Source organism: Panthera leo, chromosome F3 (genome assembly GCF_018350215.1).
Source record: "Panthera leo isolate Ple1 chromosome F3, P.leo_Ple1_pat1.1, whole genome shotgun sequence".
Classification (NCBI taxonomy): Eukaryota; Metazoa; Chordata; class Mammalia; order Carnivora; family Felidae; genus Panthera; species Panthera leo.
In genome coordinates, this window is record NC_056696.1 from 19,113,941 (window position 1) to 19,136,923 (window position 22,983).

At 47.4% G+C, this 22,983-nt stretch overlaps 1 protein-coding gene across 3 annotated transcripts in view; it reads right to left on the reverse strand.

The window, feature by feature from the left end:
- Positions 1-22,983, reverse strand: part of ASTN1 (astrotactin 1) — a 301,517-nt gene that overhangs the window by 75,201 nt on the left and 203,333 nt on the right. For all 3 annotated transcript variants that reach the window (XM_042925143.1, XM_042925145.1, XM_042925144.1), the window contains exons 10-14: positions 16,626-16,763; positions 15,966-16,116; positions 7,392-7,558; positions 4,241-4,435; positions 2,736-2,863 (exon numbers count right to left, since the gene is read on the reverse strand). In XM_042925143.1, the coding sequence (XP_042781077.1) occupies positions 2,736-2,863; positions 4,241-4,435; positions 7,392-7,558; positions 15,966-16,116; positions 16,626-16,763 (779 nt within the window). The remainder of the gene's footprint in view (positions 1-2,735; positions 2,864-4,240; positions 4,436-7,391; positions 7,559-15,965; positions 16,117-16,625; positions 16,764-22,983) is intronic.

Below are 22,983 nucleotides of genomic sequence, written 5' to 3' on the forward strand. Positions count from 1 at the left end.
TTACTTTTTTAAATGTTTGCTTTATTTATTTTTGAAAGAGAGAGAGAGAGAGAAACAGAGCATGAGCAGGGGAGGGGCAGAGAGAGAGAAGGAGACACAGAACCTGAAGCAGGTTCCAGGCTCTGAGCTATCAGCACAGAGCCCGATGCAGAGCTCAAACTCATGAGCCGTCAGATCATGACCTGAGCTGAAGCTGGATGCTGAACTGACTGAGCCACCCATGTGTTCCGTGATGAAGAGGGAAGCATTCAGCAAGATAAAGCACAAAAATCAATTATTTTCCAGTATGTTCTTCCAACCAATATTCTGAAAGATGGAAATGGCTATTAGGTGTAAAACATTCTCTAGTTAAACAGGTTTGGGAATTGCTGGGTTAAGTGAGGCAGAAGGGATTTCATTGCTACAGGGCTTCTTGGGACCTGCTCTCTCTATGCTAAGGAGTTGCAAATTGCTGAGAGGTAGATACTATATAGTCTTTCTAAACAATATTTCAAGGAAGAACCTATTTATAGTAGAGCACTGGTTTTTCATGAAAAAACACCACCATGCTTGTAAATGCTGATATTGAAGCTTCTGAAGATCACTTTAGCTCTAAAATCTTCTAAGCTTGTAGGTTTATGGGCATTATAACCTATAATAGCACCTAGGGCAACATATGATATTCTCTATGTGACTCTCAGGAAAGATACGATTAAAATGTTACCAGAACTAGAAAGTTAATATAGGAGACATTTGGTCAAACGTCTCTTGAATTCTTCTAGTCATTCTGGGCTTTTAAAAAAGCAAGATTGAACCTTTGTGCAACAAATGTTAGACTTCACTCTCTCAAGGCCATGACAAGTGTAAATGATCTATATAGACATCCTTCTACTCCTTTTATGTCCACTATGCCAGACTAGGAGAGGCCCAAGGGTACAGAAGGGAAAGAAGTTTCTGTTGTGGATGAGGACTGGGCTTGGATTTGTTCCTCATTTCCACAGACGTAGAGTCGAACGTGCTCTTCTGATATTTTTCAGATCTCTCCTCACTCCTCCAAAAATGCCTCAGGTGGTATCCAGGACTCCTCTCTGTCCTCCCAGCCTAGCGACTGAAGCAAAGTCCCCTCACCTCCACAATAAACTACTACGCATGAAGTCTCGGTGGACCTTTAAACAGGAGACAGGTTTCTTTGGTGTGGAACCTGTCCTGTTTCTGTGTGTCATTGTACCCCTCTCTTTCCGGGCATTTTACACACACACATGGGAAGTATTGCTCAGCAAGTGACACGGAAATGAGAAAACCGGACTGCCTACCACTAGACACGGAGCACCAGGAATATTCTACCCACTTTACAAATATGAATTTATTTACTCCTTGTATCCATTCCATAGGGAAGACATTTTTCTATTCATTTTCACAGGTAAAAATATCGAGGCACAGAGAAGGTAGGTAACTTGTCCGAGATCACACAGCCAGGGAAGGGTTGAGCCCAGCTGTCAGGCTCCAGAGCCTACGTTATTAATTGCTACGCAATGCTCCCTCAGACAGACCTACTTCTAATCTGGTTCAGGTCTAAAATAAAGTTTGGACCATAAGGTCATGAACTTGATATCTTGAAAAGGTTTGCCCTCAGCACAATCCATTCTTCAGAAGAGGGAAGAAAAAGGAGAGAAAGGTATTGGATGGGGGAGACACAGAACGAGGAAGCGAGAAGAATAATGGAGACTTGAGCACAGCAGCAGTGTAACTGAGCTCACATCCAGCTTTATAGCAAGTGATGCTGAGTTCCTGGTCGGCCATCCCTTAGGGGTCCACTGGACTTTTGAAGTGTCTTCTTCAGTCCAGGATGTGTTAACAGGGTAGGTCTCCAGAGGCCCAAAATGGAGGAGCATTCCCTGAGGTTCCTGCCTCTTCCAATCAACCCATACTTTAGTTCCATAACGAGCCCAGGGGAAGAATGCCAGCGGGCTCAAAACAGCATTGAGGGCCATCATCCCCAACTTAGGATGAGGCCCGTGAGCCCCCCAGAGACTGCACTGCCTCAAATCACACAGCTAGAAAGAAAGAGCTGTGACTCAAAGCCAGGGTCATTCGACAACAAAACTCTACCATTTTCTCCTCCCTCGTGCTGGTCCATAAGTACCTGCCAGGGAACCCAGAGGCCCCAGTGACAGATATCCTAGGCTATGGTAGCCAGCCACCTTCTCTCTGACTTCACTTTCTCGAATCCACCGAGACCTCTAAACCATTACATATGTGCTATGCCATTTGTTTTCAAAGCAACCCAATGAGACTCGCAGGGAAAAGTACTAACACTACCATTTTGCAGATGATTATGTAAAAACATTGGCAATTTTACTGACAAATAATCCTACCAGTGTTTCAGGATTAAGTTCTTATTGTTTATTATGGAAATTACTCACTAGTTTCTCTTTTTTTAATTTTTTTTAAACATTTTTTTTTTATTTCTGAGAGACAGAGACAGAGTGCAAGCAGGGGAGGGGCAGAGAGAGGGAGACAAAGAATCCGAAGCAGGGTCCAGGCTTTGAGCCACCAGCACAGAGCCCGATGCGGGGCTCGAGCTCACAGGACACGAGATCATGACCTGAGCTGAAGTCAGACGCTCAACCAACTGGGCCACCCAGGTGCCCTGGCTGGTTTCAAAACCAAAATAAGTGAGGTCAAGAGTCTTGATTTTATGAAACCATCAGGAGCTGCCTGCTTTTTGCCAGTTGAGTGGGGCAGGACATACTCACCAGTCAGGAAGTCGGGGTCAGGGGTGGGCTCCGAGATTTCCTCCAGGCACTGATTCTCTAGGGGAACAGTGGCCACCACAAGACCATCTGGCAGTTGCTGGTCTAAACCCCGAGCAAAGTTGTTTTGCCTGGAAATAGAATAGATGGTCATTCCTGAGTGTTAAGGTGAATCCCACTTCTTGGTGGGCAATCTAGATCTCAACCTACAATAAAAAAATTCTTCCTAGACCAAAAGGCTTCCCTCCTCCTGAACCCCACTTGCTGGACATGCCTGGAATAAGACAGGGTGTGAGAGGTAGGGTGAGGGCCAGAACAGATGAGACATAAATCAGCTGAAAAGGTTTTTCAGAAGATAGAGAACATTCTTCCCTTCCTCCCATCCCAGACCCTACCTCCTGATCCACACTCCCCACGATCTGGGCATACACAGTCTTATTTCCAGACTACAGAGAAGATTCCAGCCACCGCAAGATTAGTTATGACATCTCACTGCTTGCCATTGGCAAATGAAGTCCCAGCCTAAAAGGGGAAAAGTCTACTGTCTGTAACAGAAAAAGCAACTGATTCCAAGAACTGGCTTGGGTATTTACTCTTGGTTTGCTCATAAGGGTCCAGGCCTAGGATGTTACCGATTACTGGTCCATATTATAACATTCTCCTCCTCCACCTCCCCTTCATCATCATCATTGTCTCCTGGGAAGCATGGGCTCTGAGGAAGATGTATTCTAACAGCCTAAGACAGACTAGGAACAGGGGTCAAATGGAGAATCTCCAAGAAGTATTCTAAATCAACGTCTTCAAATATTTTGCTCTCAGGACCCCTTTGTAGTTTTAAAAGTAAATGAAGGCCCCACATAGCTTTTGTTTATTTGGATTTTATCTGTCAATATTTACCATATTAGAAATTGAAAGAGAAATTTTTGTAATATGTATTAATCCATCTAAAAATGAACATATTGTGAAAAATGATGAGGGGAGTGGCATTAGTTTATATTTTTTGCAAATTTCTTTTGCAGCTGGCTTCTCTCCTCCGCATGCAACTTACTGTAATGTACTGTTAGGGTTGAAGTGAATGAGGAAAATCCATTCTCTCTCTCTCTGTAGTTCGGAGAGGCAGGACCTTGTATAGCTCCTGAAAGGATCTCAGGGACCCTCAGGATCCTTGGGCCATACTTGAGGACTACTATTCTAGACTGACTCACACACTGATTCTTCCACTCAGAGCCAATCAGAACATGAGGATTCCCTGGTGGCTCCCATGGGAAATCTGCAGTCCCTGCCTGGGCAAGACAGAAATTTATTTAACACTTTTTTTTCACCCTGAGGAAGCACGGTTCCCAGATTCTGGAAAGAGGAGAAGACCATGGGAGAGAACACAACCTGTCCTTTTAGGATGCCGTTCCCCTTGCTCTAAGATACAAAGCTTTATGCTGACTTTAAAGCTCTTCAAGGAAGAAGACCCACCAATGGCGCCGAATAATCAGTTCTATAGACATGAGAATCACCTGAATGTTCCTTTCAGCACTTGCCCAGCAGCGACTTCCTTGGAATGGTTGTTGTAACCAAAGAACATTTCCCCAAAGAGGGTCTGGTTCATGGGAAGCTCCCTGCTTTCCCCACAGTCACCGCCCTCTGGGCAGGTCTCCGTGATGAGCTGGCAAGAGCGTCCATCCACACCAAGCTTGTAATCCTCGATGCACCTACCGTGGTGGAAAACTCAAGATAAAAAGCTGTTCCATCAATGAGATACGCAGTCAACTCAACCCAACAGATTGGGAAGAAACACCTCTGGGAGAGTGCTGGGTGGTAAAGATTATGAGTCTCCCAGGTTCATTTTGGCCCCGTTAGAACTCAGGTTCTTAAGCCTACAAACCGAGTCTCCTTCCATTATGTGATCATACAGAAACTCTCACCTTTCCTCTGCAGACAAGTGCTTTCAGAGCTTCGACATGCTTCCTTCTCTAAGTCTATCCTCTCCCAAACAGATCAGGGGAAGAGTCACTGGCCATAAGCTTGTAAGCGGGTTACCACATTGAAATCTGAGATATTCTAGAACCTTTCTCCAGAACCATCAGTGTGGCCAGACCCTGCATTTGTTTGGAGGGTAATTAGGCAGCAAAAGGAATGACACTAGGCTTAAGAAATTAATAACCTTCTCATCTGGTCCTGTGACAAGTCAACTAGGAAATTAGAAAGATCGATCATCTTCCGACTGTGTTCTGGGTGAATGTATCCAAACACAAGATCGTCCCATGTTAAACTCCCCCTCCATTCCGAGTAGCCTTCCTGAACTAAATAGACGCTAGGGCACGCTGTGTGAACACCTCCTTGGCGTTCCTCCCCATTAAGCATGTACAGTTACTCTAACGGAAGAGCAGTACTGATGTTGGTAAATATGGCTCAGTGACCCAGCAGTCATTAATGGGACCTTATTTGTAGTTATACTGAGAAAAATGTAATTTGTTAGTTCAAGGACTACTTTGATAAACCCGTCATTTAAAAAGCAGATTAATTTAATGTGGGTTTCTCCTTAAAATATACCGGATTTAGAATTTATAGATGTTCGTGACATGAAAACACATCATTTATCACTATCTATGGTAATTTTCGTAACAAGATAAAGACCTCTCTTCTATATGGAGGAACAAATAATCACAGTGTTAAGTGGTGAGAAGCGATGACGGTGCCCTTTACTGGGTGACCTTGGGTGAGTCGATTAAACTCTCTGAGCTTCAGTTTCTACATCTGTAAAAGGAGGGGGAAAGGCTGCTTTGCAGAGCTGTTGAGAAGATCAAGTGAGACAACGAACTTAAAGAACTTACAGTGTCCCAGCAAACAGCAAATACTCATCAAATCCTGCTATCGCTATCATCAGCAGAGGGACGAATGAGGTCCGTGTTACCGCAACTTTAATGGTTCATATTCTGCATTTGCCATTTACAGATTTGTATTAACCGGTATGAACTATAGCTCTTTAAGTGCCTGTGATTTAGTCTTTACACAAAAGTGTGAAGTCTTGGAACTCTTTTGGCAGGCCATATACAGGGGCTTGGAGAGTGCTAAATTCACACACGTACCAAATTCTGACTGAGATCAGAAAGAGATTCTATGGCTCCAGCCTACGTCTGGGACAAGACACTGAAGTGGCTCCTTCCTGGAACCATAACTCACTGTTTCTGGAAAGAACCGTGAAGCCGGCCGATCCCCTCTCAGTCCCTCCTAAGTGTCCTGACAGCTCCCCCTTCCGCACTGCCCCACTCGCCCCTCCTTCTTGGTGTTCATACATGTGTCCCACTGTAAACTCCTTTGAGGGCAGAGGCCAGTCACCTATCCTGCGGTCTCTCCTGTATCTAACACTTAACTAGGTTCTCTGCACAGACCAGATGCCCATATGTATGTTTACTAAATAATTTATGAAAGTATCTCTACTAATTGAAGCGGGCCAGCCGTACCCCACGACATTATAGAGACGTTGCAATTTAGAACAAGTTGCCACTTACAGAAGGGAATTTTACAAGAAACTGAAGGTAAAAACTATCAATTCAAAAGAAACAAAATACAATGAAATACAATAAAATAACATTAGCACTCCACCCAATAATCCTGTCATGATTATTCAGCAGGCACTGGCTTTTAGCGACAAGCTAGCATAGCTTTATTATTATAAACATTGATTTTCATTGCAAGACTCTTAGATTATGAGATCCTTGAGGGCAAGAACCATATGTCATTCATCTGTGCTGCCCGGGAGCTGGCATGGTGTGTGGCATAAAGCATGCACCCTCCCTGACAGCGGGGGAGACAGGGGTGGGGAGGGGGAGAGGAGGGAGGGAAGGGAAGGAGTGGGGAGAGAGAGAAGGGAAGGAGGAAGGAAAGCGGAGGAAAGGACAGACAAGCAAACCATGAGTGTACAAGAATGGGCCAAATGGTTATTTACTTTATAAATATAACATGCAATGGTCTTTAAATATAATTCTAGTCAGTGGTATAAATGTAAATTTTGAGGGAACCACAGAATTAGAGAGAGAGAGAGAGAGAGAGAGAGCCTGGATTCTAATCCTGATCTTCCCGCTTACCAACTCCCAGTCTTGAGGAGCATCTTAACCTCACGGTGCATTGGTTTTCTCCTCTGTAAAATGGGGTGGCGCTGCCTGCCCTGTTCCCTCACACATTTATCCTGGGAACAAATGAAATGAGGGCTCTTTGACTGCACCGAGGAACGACCAGGTCAGGGGGAGGGTGGCTGCATAAAACGCTGGGGCTTTGGGGGCAGTTTAATCATGTTTCCACTCCTCCAACGACTTCCCCCTCCCCTTCTCTGAGAATTAATTCGTTTTACACAATCTTTCCCAAGCTTTTGGGCCATGAAACCCTTGTGTCACAAAACACAGTTAACATAGTTGCGCAGAACAGTTTGGAAAATTCTGGGGTATGCTGGCAATGACTGCGGTCAGTTTCCTCTCCCACGGGGATGGGACTAGACTTTCCCTGAGGGTCCTTTCAACTCTTGACTTTTAAAGTGTTGCTCTTCCGGTCCTGCAGGCTCTTTCTTCAGAGCCTAAGGGCTGGCCTAGGGTGACCGGTTCATTTAGATTTACTTTCCTGGCTTTAACACTGACCATCCCGCATCCCAGCCTCACGGGCGGCCCGACTCACCCACAGAACATGAGGATGTTGTACAAGGTGGGGTCATCCGGGAAGGGCGCCATCTGCTGGAGACACAGCTGCTCACAGCCACCATTGAAGCCATCTGAGCAGTCCACCCCAATGTGGCGGTCGTAGCAGCCAGAGCTGTCCTTCATGGGGCTCAGTCCGGACGGGCACTGGAATAGTCAAAAAAACATCCACGCAGGGAGGTGAATCAGGGGACTGAGTTCTCGGGGAACCAGAGTGTAACCACTCATGCCTATTCTTAGCACTCAGCCTTGAAACCATTAACATTGGCAAGTAATGCACAAATTTCCCACCGTGCTGGACTCCCATTAAAAGCAAGCGACCTTTTTGACATCTTGCTTCTTTTCTCTGGGCACAGATCACACACATTTGCATTAAAGCCAGTTCCTCTACACGGGCTAGAAGGGGACGTCACAGCAAGACAAGAGTGAGGTGTGCTGGCCTCCCAACTGGGTGGCAGCGGTGGGGCAGAACTGAAGAGCAACAGCAGAGACTTCTTTGGACTAGTTGGACTAAGGGGAGGGAATGCTACTGTCTGCACTTAGTATTAATAGGACTTTTTTTTTTTTAACATGCAAACATGTTGCCAACCAGATAGACGACGGTGTTGGAGAGAACGGGCAAAGCCAGGACTTCCAGCTGGAAGGAGGAAGTGGACTTTCTCCGTGACCCTGGAGGGAGATTTGACTGCTCTCCTGGAGGGAGTGGCCGGACCCACAACCCTCCTGCCTCAAGGACGCCTGCGGAGGACGCGACACAAGGGCTTCTGCTACATGAACACCCACAGGTGCTGCGCTTGGGTCTGGGCTTTGTCCCAGTGTCCTGGATGCTCTTATTGTGCAACGATTAGGTTCTCTGCACGGCTACGTCCTCAGTAAATTCCCCAGGAGTGCCAGCAAAGATAATCCAGGCAGAGATGTCAGCCAGAATCTGGGCAAGACAAAGGGGCTTGGTGAGCAGGGGGAGCCCTCTCACACACCAGGCCGGGTCTAACTCATCGGTCTTACTCATTCAGCTCTCGACACATCCCCTTGAAGTACGGAGCATGATCGGTCCCATGGGACAGGCGAAGAAGCCGCAGCACAGAAAACTTAACTTTCCTAAAGTCCCGCTGCCGATCAGGCAGGACCACACCTAAAACCTGGCAGGCTGAGTATGGGGGTCCGCGACTCGGCCGCCCCATCATTAGCTTCCACAGCGATCCGTCTCTCGCACCGTAGTCACTGTTTACTGAGCACTTACTAGGAGCTGGGCATTACGGTGGTGCTCTGGGTATTTCGTCTCACAGCATCCTATAGGAGGGTCCTCATTTAATCCATGCGGAAACCATTAACATTGCCAATTAACGGCACTGGGGCCCATCAAAAAAAGTCGATGAATGTGTTTCACCTTCCTGCTTCTTCTGTCTGTTCAATAGATTCGGCACATTTGCCCTATGGCCGGAAGAGGGGTTAGTAACCTGCTCAGGGCCAAGCCACTAGTGTGGGGCCGAGCTGGGGGTCTGTCTAGAGATGATCTGCTTTTAATGACCGTGCTACACACACTATCAACTAACGAACACGCTCCTCCAAGACCAAACTGGAAACGTTCAAAACCTGGTGGAACAGCGTCAACCCTCCCACCCTCCTCCTGCCCTGCTGCCTGGCTGCTTCTTTCTCTCGACTGCCAAGCACTCTGGCCTAGGAGCCTGGGGCTGCCGCAGGTGGGCCTGGGAAAACCCGCCTCCCCTCCCTGCAAGATCACAGCAGGATGCACACTGTTTGCTGACATTAATTCTGCAATTTCCCAAACAAATGGCCCCTCGGCCGGCCCACCGGGCTACCAGGCTGGCCCATCCCCTTCCTCCCCACGAAGCCAGCTGGAGTGCTGGAAGGTGAGGGCATTCAAAGCCACTTCCAAGGGCTGCCCCATGCGGTGCAGACCCAGATGTTCCAGATGATGGTAAACAAGCAAATGAGGCAGCTGAGGATGGCACCCCATGTTTTGTTAGCACCCCCACCCATCCACCTCCTTGGCCATCCAGCTGTTAGGGCAGATGTGCCACCAGAAGGGAGCTGGCTTCACCACTGTGAGGCTGCCCCGCATGGATGTGGAAGTTCGACTGGAATTAAATGGGCTGCCCTGGTTGCTAGGAGTCCTTTTTCTTTTCTCCCTTCTGTGAAGCTTAAGAAAAGCCATCAAAGTAGAGACAAAGCCAGTCGTTCCCACGTGTGGTTTCCACCCTTGCATCGGCGAGCTCACCTGCCAGGACTCCCACCTTCCCAACCACCCGCTTCTTTTTCCACCTGCTTTTTTCCATTAAGCGTGATTTCTGACGAAGACTTCACCAAAGGAAACCCAAGCAGGCTTTGTTCCAGAATTCCAAAGCCTGGCATATCCACAACTTGCCTGGCCCTGATGTCTGGATGCCCACTGCTGTGCCAAGTTGGACCACCTGATATTTACAGTCTCTCGGGATATCTGGAGAGAAGATGGTTAGCTGCCTTGTCCCAGTTGCATTGCTTTTGTTGTTCTTATAAGCAAAGCGAAAATAATAACAGCCATTGGGAGTTAAGCAATTCCGTGTGCAGGACAATCAATATATATTATCTTCAATCACAACAACACAGACTTTTTCTCACCTCACTTTACAGATGAGCAAACTTAAGACTCAGAAAGATTAAGTAGTACCTTGTTTCAGGTCACAGAGGTGGAAAATGGCAGAATCAGATTTTGGAACTAGATCTATTTGACCTCAAAGCTCAAGTCTGTCTCTTCTACTCTGCTGTGCTGCTTCTCAGGTGTGAGAAAACGTGGACTCATTGGAATCCCTAATGAAATAAAGTCAATTCAATACATCAACAGGTAAAGCAATCTGGTAGACTTGTTGTTTGTTTGATTGTTTTGAGCAACTCCCAGAGTACATTCTGGGATCAATTATGGATTTGTAGGTTTAGCCTAATATTCTTTTTATTTATATTTCTCTCTGTGTCTCTCACTCACCCTTCTCCTTTACACACACACACACACACACACACACACACACACACACACACACATTATGGGTACAAATATTTATAAGGCAAAAACACTCAAAACGTCCAGAGGGATGACCCTGAAGGCAAGACAAGCTCCTCAATCACTGAAAAAGATGCAATTATCCTCACTGCACTGTAACTCACTTGGTCTGCAGTTCAGGGAAAAATATTCTTGAAAGATTTCCAGGAAAAAGAAGGCCGAAACCGAAAATACAGTTTTCTTCTCAACCCTGGTGGAACCAGAACACCCATTCTCCAACAGGCCCGATCAATCAAGTTTCCCACGGTTGACGTTTGTTTTTGTTTTTGCCCACATGTTCCTTGTACTGTTGTGGTCACATTCTAGACTCCTCAAAATCTGAATCTCAATACAAAAAAAAACTACTGGCTCCAAACCATGCCTTCTTCTTAGAAGTATTTGCAGCCACAGCCCAGTTGTCAGGAGAGAAATCTTGCCTCCAGGAGGAGCTGGTATTTTCTCTTGGCAAGTGTTGGCCATTCTCACCTCCTGGCTTGTGCACAAACTCTCCACTTACTCCTTAAAAGAGCACTGTTTGCTCAGGATGGAGCCCCAAAGTCATGTATTAACTCCTCTCATATTAGTTTACATTTAGCAGTCCCAGAGCCTTTAGAAACGAGGGGCTTAAAAAGAAAACTCCGTTTATTATGGCAACAACCCTCCCCCATCAAGAAGGTCTAATAAATGAGCTCATATTTTAGCGACCCCTAAACTACACAAGGTTAATCATCTTTCATGAGATGCTCATGGCTTCTTGACTTATTACTGGTTTAAGGCATCATTTGCTAATGAGATTAAAATGATCCCCCCCCCCATTCAACTTCTTTTCTTCACTGTCTCTTCCCTCTTTTTCTCCCAATGATTTTTGGTTGATTAATTACTTATGAGTCTAGTCAAATCTCACTAGGCCCAAGACATACACCCTTCTGTTCCAGATTATGAGGCAGATGCTGTTAGCCGATGAATAGGAGTCATGGACACGTGAGCATGTTCGGGGCCCCTGGGAGAAGAGGAACACTTTCCCGCAGGTGAACCTGCCTTGCCTTACCTGGATGATTCATAAGATATCCAACCATAATGTCTACTCCAAACAAGCTCCCCTTTACTACATGCTGATCTTCCTTTTACAAATAATGATTTCCCTGACTTTTCGATGGGCTCTGACATGCCAACCCAAGCCATGCAGGACTTCTCCCAAGGGGAAAGTTTGGTGGAATTAAATTTATGTTTCAGCTTCCTGCCCCCATTTCTCTGAAAGCCTCTGAGGCATAGGCTTCTGCTTACTGTCCTACGGAGAGAAAGAGATATGGTCATCTGTAATGGTCTCTGCACATCTGTGCTCCAGCAGAGGTGAAATGACACATTTGGTGGGAAACCACTGTGGGAAGCATGTGGACAGAAGGGCGGCAGGGTCACTGGGTAATTCAAAGCTCATTAGAGCATAATGCTCTGGCAGGCAAGGTCATGTGTTCATTACACGGGAATGCGGGACAGCTGACCCCTTGCCTTCCAAGGCCACGGTCTGCTTACCTAAGTGCACACGGATAGTGTACAAAGCAGAGGCATTTTTTGGCCACTTTCAGGAAGAGTGTGGAGATGAGGAAGGGGCAGTAGAGCATGGGCTTTCTGTTATTTTAGAGCACTGGAAATAATTTTCAAACCTTCTAAGTGTTTTAACTTAAAACTCAACAGGTAGGCTGGATGAGAAGAAGGATGGCCTGGCTCAAGCTGGGAATGGGGACGAGCATCCTGCCCACCACGTCTGCCCCAATCCCACTGCCATCTCCCACCTGTGGCCCCCAAGAGTGTCAGCAATATAACCTCCGGAGCCTGTGAACGCGTCCCCTTACATGACAGAAGGCGCTTTGCAGGTCAAGTTGAGAGGGGGAGATTATCCTGGATTATCCAGGTAGACCCAACGTCATCACAGGAGCCCTTAAAAGCGGATGAGAGAAGCCGAAGATCAGAGAGCAGGTGCTACAGAAGAATGGCCAGAAAAAATGCAACGTAGCTGGCTTTAAAGATACAAGAAGGGGACCAGGAACCAAAACCGGAGGGCAGACTCTAGAAGCTAGAAAAGCCAAGGCAATGGATTCTCCCCTGGAGCCTCCAGAAAAGAATGCAGCCCTGCAGATAACTGATTTTAGCCCCATGAGACTCCTGTTGGATTCTCACCTAGAGAGCTGTAAGATAATAGATGAGGACTGTTTTAAGCCACTAAACCTGTGGTCCTTTGTTACAGCAACAATAGGACACCAATAGAGTCACTTCGCAGGACCTTAGGGAACTTCACAGGACACAGAGCCCCCCGCTCTGGTGCTTTCCAGGGAGGCACTACAGCTCCCACCTCGGCACAGTAAGGACAACGGGTAGAAGTAAGACCCAAGTTATCAGCAGCGGGTGGCTGACCTCTGCTCCGGGAACCTTCCCAAAGGTTCAACAATCCCCGCTTTGGGAGAGTGTTCTGGTTGGGGACTGAGAGACCGTGGCTTCCACAGGTCTGTGCCTTTCACGGGCATTTGTTTCCTGTCCTCAGAGACAACATAAACAATAGGGCAATTAACTGGGTAGCAATTAACCCTGTGGGAGTCCATGCGTAACTGAGAAACGTGTCCTGCCTTCCTAGAAAGAATGAAGATTGAGCAGCCCATGTGCACCAGCCCCACCTGTCTGGCTTGCATCCAATCGGGAAAATACACAGGTGCCTCCTCTTGTCCCACATCCCTGCCCCTTTCCCAGGTTCCTTCAGGGCCAGTGTGTTCAGAGTTCCTCACCTCTTTCTCCTTCCACAAAAACATGCCTCTCCTGAGAAGGCTTTCGGTTGGGCACCCAGAGTACTGAATGTCAGGGTTGACGTGGAGAGGAGAACGGCACCCCAGTTCACCCAAACGGCACTCTGGTGCCGCCCAAAGGCCCCTGGCCCTGGCCCACACCTCCAGACGACTCTGGAAGGCTCTGCTATCAACATCAGAGCTCTCGCACAGTGCTGACGTCTGGCTCAGCTCACCGTAAGTCTCAGCCGGATCACAAGGGTCGAGACGCGGCACATCGGCCCTCACCCTCCAGTCTTCCTGTCTCAGGGATCACGCGCGTGATGGCCAAGGAAAAACAGTCCGTTGGATGGCCTGCCAGTCACCCAGCCCCAACAGCCACGTGGACCAGTGACTTCAAAGTATTATGCTAATCCCAAGCACTGGTATAATTGCGTGACTTTCTGCCGCGGCTCCAACTCTAAAACGCAGCGCGGCCTTATTGCAAATGCATATTCATCAGAACTATTCCTGCTAGCTTCGTCTCACAGATTACAGTGTTAAAAGTACAAAAATACACCAGCAAGGCTACGTGCCAAGTAAAAGGGGCTAGGATCACCAACAGAAGGCACTTGACAGGCAACCGTTCGGGGCTCAGGAAAGGGGCAGAGAGGTGGAGAGCATATCATGTGTAAGTGTACGAAGGTGTGAGCGCGCTCCGATTCAGCTGGGACTGCCAGGGGTCGGGGGGAAGGTATTCGTGCACGTGCACACAGTGTTTGAGGACTCAGAGGGACCTGAGAGAGTGGCAAGGAATGCAAGGTTGAAATCTGAATGAAGAAATGCAGGTTGAACGGTAGGGAAAAATGTGGCTCGGCTGGGAGCTCCATCAGACAGTGAAATTGTCTCCCAAGGGACCCAGTTGGGAAGCTCATTGCTTAAGACGTCTGGAAGCGGACCAGCCAAAGGGAGGGGAGCCCTGTGGGACACCAACTTACCCACCCCCCCACCCCCCCCCCCCACAGCTGCCTCTGGAAGACAGAACCCACAGAGCGCTTCTCTTTGTCCTTGCCCGGTGGTCCTGTTTTGCTTTCCCTTCCTTTGATGGACCGGCCAGGTCTCCGCCTATCTGCCCCTCAGCTCTCTCCCTTTTCTTTTCTTCCCTTTCTTTCCCTCCTCAGATGAATTGGGCTCCTGTCAGCTGCTGCCTGATCTGTGAAAGTCCTGGGAGGCCTTAGGGCTGAGAGAGTCCCACCCTGGATCCCAGGCACATATCCGTCTTTGATGGAGCACAGCTCCCGGGACCAAGCAGGTGCTCAGAGACAGGGAAGGGGTGTGTGAAAGAGGGATTCGGCCCAGCCTCCTCACAGCTTGCCCCTGCTCTGGGTCCCTTTCCTGAAACACAGCTGTCAGATTGGGAAGCAAGACGAGGCACCGTATTCTCCCTCAGCTGAAGGCTCCTGGCCCTGCCCCAGAAACACAACAGAACTATGTGTCTCAACAAACCATCTCTCCCTCTCCTTTATGCCCACTTTACATCTGGCTTTCCTGTCTGTCTTCCTTCTTTGTCCTCTCCTCTCTGTGAGGATTGCATCATTCTTCCCTTAAAAGAAAGGAGGGCTGGTAACAGAAAACAGTGCTGCTGAGCATGAAAATGCCAATATAAAGGCTCGGGCAGCTGATGGCTTCATCCGCTCCTGCCTCCATTTACCTGCATGGTTCAGTCACTCTTTATCCACAGTGCAAGAGCTATCTTAGTCCGCTCTCGACCAAATGGCCTATTTAGGTCCTGGCATCGCATATTTACATGTAGCCAAAGTCTCCATAGCCGATAACAAAGCAGAAAACCACCTTCGGTGAAGTAGAGTTCATTGCTATGGTGGCAAAGGGGACATATTTTTACTTTTCCTACCGTACCTGGCGCAACTTACTTCTTTCATCATTCTGGTCCTAGGTAGGTTTCTCCTAAAATCTCCTATTACAGCCAATGTGATCTGACCCTAGACAAAGGTAGAATTTCCTATTATGGTCAATACAGTCTATTTGCTATTAGAGTCAATGTCATAGTGTTAAGCAGCTAATTAATTCTCAAATTGTTTGGGGGTAGCCCTCACCAGTTAGATTGTAAGACTAGAAACAAAGAATCCTGCTATGTGATCCATGAAATTTCACTAGGATAGTTATAGTGCACACAGTAGGTGCTCTATAAATTCTTGATTGACTAGTGATTAGCTTCTCATCTCTGTCAAGAGAAAATTCGCAATTTAGACTAGACAGTGGTTGACAACTAGGGAGGGATCATTTTGACCTTCTCTCTTTTTTAAAAGTACTTTTAAAAGTTTATTTATGTATTTTGAGATAGAGAGACAGAGAGCGAGTGAGCAGGGGAGGGGCAGAGGGAGATGGAGAGAGAATCCCCGACAGGCTCCGCGCTGTCAGCCTGGAGCCCGACGCGCGTCTCGAACTCACGAACCGTGAGATCATGCCCCGAGCTGAAATTAAGAGTCAAATGCTTAAACGACTGAGTCGCCCGGGTCCCCCAACCTTCTCTTTCTTCTTTTTTAAAGATTTTATTTTTAAGTAATCTCTACACCCAACGTGGAACTCAAACTCAAGAGCCCGAGATTAAGAGTCACACATTCCACCTACTGGGCCAGCCAGGCACCTGGTCTTTCATTCACAGTGTATTTGCGTCCGCATATCTGCATTATGTGTTATCCTGGGCGCCCCCCAACCCACTGGAATCACAAGCCTGATGGGGCAGACGTACCACACAACCAGTGGAGTCCAGCTTGCGGTCTGAGATGCAGCGGAAGTTCTTGCTGCAGCCCCCGTTATCCTTGCTGCAGTCGCGCACTGGCCCAAAGGAATCTAAGAGAACCTCCAGGCTGTCAAAGGAGGACGAGGTCATCAGCTCCTCTCTGTGGGGAGACACAGGGGGAGGGCGAGGAGTCAAGGCAACTCCAGGTACATCAAGTAGCATCACCTTCCAAGTTCCTCTCTAGTCACCCGCAGCACGTCTCACTCTCACGAAAATTAAAGATCAGCCACATTCTGAGCCTTGAACTAACAAATTATGGACATTCTCCATATCTGGGAAATGAGCCAAGGCTGTAATGCCTGGTCAAAGAAGGAGGTCTAAACTTGGGCAAGGAAATTAACATTTTATTGCCTGTCAGTCCTTAGGGGATGTGGGAAGTGCTTACAAACTCTAATTTTATGTCCTCTCCCAGAGCATGAGCCTTGGGGTGTGCAATATTGACCCAGATAGAGTAGATCCTGGCACTGCGTACAGGGAATCTGAAGGCAGCCTGCCAACTTCTCCTTTCGGCTCGTTGTGACTCCTTTCCTAGCTCCTGGCACTGGCAGGTAGTTCCTCACTCAGCGCCCCAAGCCAAATGTGGCCCCAGCACCCTGGGCCCGGACTCACCTGACCTCCACAGCGTCCTCCATCACTGTCATGTCCGTCTTACACTTTGCCGAAGGGTTGATGGCCAGTTCAGCCGGTGGGATCACAAAACTCTTGCTGAGGGGCAACCACATGCCCTCCCCAAGGGTGTAGGTGAATCTGCAGGGACACCCAACACCAGGGGGTTACAGCTGGGGAGTAACCACCCTGCCAGGGGACCTGGCCTTTTGCTGTCAGGGGCTTCCTTCTCGGCCCTCGCCGCCTCTTCAGGAAAGGGAGCTGGCCGCCATGCCATGGATAAGATGACGGAGTCCCAGAGAGGCAGAGAGGCCTACGCCTGTGCACATGTCCAGCCAGTTGGGGGAACGGATTATGGCGCCCACTCACCAGCTGTTTGAAGTGGTTTTTATCAAGCCCTAAGAAATCGAATTCCAGTTTCCTTCAGATGTAAAGCTGGGCTTCCTCAACCCCATGTCAGATATAATTGGAAGCATTTTAATTGAAGAGACAGGCTGGCCTCCCACCGTCCCCAGCCTTCAGATTGCACACCCACAGTGGTAGCGACGGCTTCTCTTCTTGTGCCTCAAGGAAGCCTCCAAGGGAAAGGAAGACGGAAGCTCCCTCTTTTCAGGTTGTGTGGTGCACACAGAAATGAGGGAAGGCAGCAGCCCAAGGGAGAAGAGAAGAAGGAGAACGGGGCAAGCCTGGATGTGTTCGCCACACTCCTACCCACATCCTCAGCTAATGGCAGTAACCCTCAGGAGACAGAGGAGTTTTTTGTTTTTTGTTTTTTTAATTCTTATAACAAGGGCTGAAAGGAATAGAAGAATCAATCAGCATTTCAAGGGAGAGCTTAAGAAAACCGTGAAAGATTATTTGTTTATTTATTCATTCATTTTATTTCAAAGGCATTCAAATACCCTGTGTTCACAGTCAAAAATAGTCTATGGGATAAAAGCCAGTGTGGGTGGGATATCACAAGGCTGTGGCAGTCTGGCGGCCCCTTCCAACTTAATGTGGAGGAAGGAGCAATTGAAGAATGCATACAATTAAACAGAACCCAGCCCTGGCTTGATCAGCACACTGGTCACAGAGCACCGCTTCAGAATCCTGCTCATCCGTCTCCCTTAACCCACATGCTCCCTTCTCCACTCCCTGGGGTTGCTTGAGATGATGCTAGGAAACGAGACGGATGGCTTGCGATCTTTTATGAGAAATGCAGTCCTCTGGAATGCTGGCCGCGGAGAATGCCCACTGACCCAGGCTCGCGTGATTTTCACCCACTCCCTAACGGACAGGCAGCCCTGGGTGTTGGAAGAGCTGACAGAAGAGAAGGCGGGTGCCCAGGGGAAAGGCAAAACCACTGAGCAAGTGGGATGGGGCTGGGTCTGTGCAGGGATGCAGGGAGGGGTCTGCACCAGGTGAGGGAGGCCAGTTAGTAGGGGACAGAAGAAGACACTTGCCACTTCATTCTTCTGTGAAGCAGCTGGCAAAACGGAAGGCATGCCAGCCCCTTCTCTCTCTCTCTCTCTCTCTCTCTCTCTCTCTCTCTCTCATCTGGCAAGATTAAGGAGCCGATTAGGGCAAATGATTGCCCCTAAGTGCCCGGAATTTGAGATTCAGAGGTGGAGTGGGTTCGAAGGCAACAACATGCAAGGTGTTGCACTGACATGGCATTTCAGAATGGACATTCTTGAGGGTAATATTACAACAGGCAGGCGGGGGTGAGGACACCACTAATATTATAAGTAAGCTATTGTTTCAGTGAGAACATACACAAGTGTGAATGGTACCAGGGAGGAAGCAGTTTATTTGTTGATTTGGACACAGAGGTGAATTTTTGTTTTCTATTTTGGTTATAAAATTACAAGTTTGCACTGATGCAGAGCAACAAATCTGGGACCTGTAGCTTATAATTTATGAAACAGATTTTCGGAAACAGTTGGCAGTTCTAGCATATTTCTGACGGTTAATTTTTCTTTTGGAAGAGAGAGTTCCACGTCCCTCTGTCTCAGTGTTCCCCTCCTCCTCTGCATTCAGCAACAATTCAGAGGGAAAAGCAAGCCACCTCTTTCCCCAACTGAAACTGTTCAACAGCACCCTGGACCCACAGAGCAAAGTTTACGTCTCCAACAGTGTCATCCTCACCCCCTTCTTCAGCCGCTTCTTTCCCCAACCCCCGCCTCACATTTTGTGCTTCTACCCTGCAATCGGACTGTCGTCTCTAAAGTCGCCTTAATTTCCTCACCTCTTTGCTTTGCTCTTAAGAATCCTTTCGGAATTTGCTTCCCTCTCTTTGCTGCATTCCAGCCATGTTAAGACTAAGTTAAAATCCCCACCCCTTCCAGAAGGCCCTCCAGGATCTTCATGCTCAACCTCAGGCTGAAACAAAGGACACTCCTCTGTGCACACACACATGGTCCCTGGCTGCCCCCAGAGATGGTGACTCATGGCCACCTTCTCATGTCTATCACCACTCAGAAGAACGTGCTCTCTTGCGTGGCAGGGGAGGTTTCTTTGCCATCTTTGTATCTGCACTGTCCACCACCAAGTTTTGGCCCAAGGAGGTCACTCCATAAATATTTACTGACTGTTCAATAATGAGATTCAGTTATGTTCCCTAGTTTGCATAGGCTCCGGGATGGATATAATCTCCATTGTCAAACTTAAGGGAGAAGTGATGGCGAAGATCATCCTTTACTTAGAGCAGGATGTGGGTCAACCTCTGGGTCTGAATGGATTTAGTGGTCAAGATGGATCTGGGTTTCATATTGTGAGGAACCTCCAAAGGGCACAGTAGTTTCTGAGACATAACACTGTACCACATTAACAAGAAAAACAGTGTAATCTTCGATGTCTGGTAGGGCCGAGGTGAAACCCTGTAAGAGGAAGCAAAGTCAGATGTGGCTGAGACTAACCTCAGTTGAGAACTCTCAACACAGCAGGTGCTCTGTATGCTGCTCCATTTACCCTCAATACAGTCTTCTCAGATTGGCCATTTGGCTACACTTTACTAATTTGTCAACTAACATTTTAAGGAGTTTAGCAACCTCCCCAAGGTCACCTCTCCATAAGTGGGAAAGACAGGGGTTGGTCTGATACTCAAGTATGGCTCACAGCAGCTTTCCAGCCCATACTGGCTCATGCCTATGAAATTCTAAAGTTTTCTTTTCTCTGCAAAATTTACTGAGTAACTCCAAAAACCAAATATAGAACAAACTGTCAGAGAAAAAGCTGTGTCCTGAAATCTCATCTGTCCCTCATTCATGTAGATTTGGCAGGAATGACTTCAGAAAGCCACCAAAGAGAAATTGGGAGAGCATCTGGAATGTTTTCCCAAGTTGGGCCTTCTCTTGCGACAGCTGGTGGTGACCACCACAGTTGATGGCTCAGCTGTAGGCTGAGTCCTGCACACGACACTGTTGAACTAGCACTTGAAACTTCTGTTCAGAAGCAAGCCCTTGCCAGAGAGCACTGGGCATAATAAGCCTGTACTCTCACTGTGGCTTGGCATGAAACAGAATGTGGGGAAACTGACGGTTAGCTCTTGGCATCTTCACTCTTCCCCAGGTCCGGCCATTCCGGGATGAGATGTTGTTCCCAGGGACACAGGTACACATTTGGAAGGAGGGTGTCTGAGAGAGAAATCTGGTCTGCGCCAATCCCTGCCACCAGAGGGTCTAGTGAAATGGCATGATCCTCACCATAATGGAAAGAATGTCTCTGGGTTTGCAGAGGAGACTCGGTTCAGCTTCCTTGGACCCTTTGAGTCTAGCTTGGGCCCTTCCCAGATTCTTTGGGATTGCAGATTACCAAGGTTAGGTTGGGTAACAAGGTCTTTATTAATCTGGTTTCAAGCCCTTCGGAAAAACCTGAAATGATCAGCTACAGACATTTATTGGAGATTTACTGTGTTCAAAATCATATATTAGATAGTAAATATTTAAAGCCATGTAGGGTATTACCCCTTCCCTCAAGAAGACAATCATTTCATTGGAATAAACAGGCAACTAAAAAGAAACATGAGATGAAATAATTGACAAATAAATATTACAGTCAGTATGTTATAGATGTTTGGAGGTGGGGAAAGTCTTTGTGGATTTGGAGAAGCTTGAGAGCAATGTTTCTCAATCCTGGGTAGAGATCAGAAGAACCATGGTGATTTTAAAAAACTCGTGGCCTGATCCCATGCCCCTGAACTTTTCAATTAATGGGTTTGTGCCGGGGAAGATCACTGGCCATTTTTGAAGCATGCTGGGATTCTCCTGGAAGATCGGGGTTGGAGAACAATTCTTGGATGACATTGTAAATTTCTTGAAGCCATGGGCTATGTCAATCATATTTGTTTGGTCATATCTACAGCATCTAAACTGGTGCCTTGCAGTGGTAGGTGCTCAGTAGATAGTGGGCTTAACTAAGATTTGACCCAGACCATGAAAACGGATAATGTTTATATTAGAAGAAGAATATATATTCTTGCTAGAGGAAAGAGGATGAGCAGAAGTGTAGAGCGGGAAGTGTTCAAGTTGCCGGGGACGGTGGATCAGGTAGGGAATAGATTTGACTAAGAACAGAAGGTTCCGGGGAGCCTGGGGGGCTCAGTCGCTTAAGTGTCTGACTCTTGGTTTCGGCTCTGGTCATGATCTCACGGTTCGTGAGCTCGGGCCCCACAATGAGCTCTGCTCTGACAGTGCAGAGCCTGCTTGGAATTCTCTCTCTCTCCTTCTCTCTGTGCCCCTCCTGCTCTCTCTCTACTAAAAAAAAGAAAAAAGAATGGAAGTTTTCATAGGAGAAGGGCAACTTATAAAACAGCCTTGTACATTGGCATTCAAATGTGGAACGATTAAAATGTCAGAAATGTGCAGTGGCTTGGAATTCATTGGGATACTAAATCATGGGTGAACAGAATGGCAAGCAAACAGTCTTTAGCTTCTTGAAGAGATTACAGTCACTGACCAGGTCATAGAATTTTCCACAGTAGCCATTGGCGGGTGGTTTACTCCAATCCCAGGGTGGTTTTGATGAAAGTTCTTAATACCTAAAATAGGTAAATCATGACCCATTGCTTTTACCAGACAGGCAAGTTATTGTCATGTTAGGGCCAACATGATCGATTACCCCACTGGCTCCTGAAATAACTGCAAGGGTCAAACCATTCAGCTGACCCCTCTGCAGTGCGTGGGTATCACACGCAGTTGGCAGCTAACATATCTGAAAAGAATAAATACTTGTGGGGATGGAAGCAGTTTTTGTACAGGTTCTGCTCTAATAGCAATTTCATTAAGGCCCCGGTTTTTCAAAGTGTTGGTTTCTGACTTTTAGGGGAGAGGAAACTTATGCACATCAATCTGCTGAACTCCACCAGGCTCTCCATCTGCCTTAGCTTTATCACCCTTGGAAGGTCTTAGCAGACCAGTGGTAGAAAAAGAGAGAGAGAAAAAAGTCAGCCAAACGATAAATCCTTGTTGGAAAGTTTAAATGCCCAAGTCATAGTCTAAGGAATATAGTTGACATCTTGTGCAGCACGAATCCTCAAAAGCAGCCTGCGGCCAATGCCATTAATGTGACCCAGCCTCCCCTGAGAGAGACATTCAGGAGGGAAAAAGGCAAGGGGAGGCCCTGTGAAGAAGCAGCTCTATAAATATGCGCTCTTGCTAAGAGCATGCCTTAAGAGAACACTGCAGGGGCCAAACCCAGGCCATCTGGGGCCAACACAGAGGAGGAACCAGAGAAGCTGGGGTAGAGGAGTCGGCTCTAGGGGGCAAATGCAGGAGCAAAATTAACACCTAGGCCAGGCCAGGCTGACAGGAAGGGTCCAGGGAAGGGACCGGAAAGGAAGCGGAGAATATGGAGACTCAGCACTCTGTACAAGTGCAAGAAAAAGGAAACAAGCTTTCCATTTGCCCCACACGGCTCGCCTTTTCTCCAGTAGAGCCCTGCACTAACTTAATGCATCCTTGGCAGGACTATTTACTTCCTCCATCAGAGGGCATGCACGTAGAGGGACATGTATTCACATCCATACTGCCTGGCCACAAGCAATCTCAGGTACTCTGCCGGTAGTCAGCAAATACTCATTAAATGAAGGACACGCTGACAAAATAAACGCATGCTAAGATCTTAGTTTGGAAATAAAGTTGTGTTCCGGCTAAAGCCTCGCGTGAATTAAACTTCATGAACATCCAATAGTTCACGGCGGCACCCAAATTCTTCCTCTGCTGGTTGACTTTTCTAGCATGTGCTATTCCCAGGTATGTAGGTAGAAATTTGGGAGGGACTAGAAATATCCAATTTGATTAGGAGGGTGGTAGATAAAAGAAAAATAATAATGAAGTAGAGCTGAGAAAAGGAGGAGGCAGGGGCAGGACAGATTCTGAAT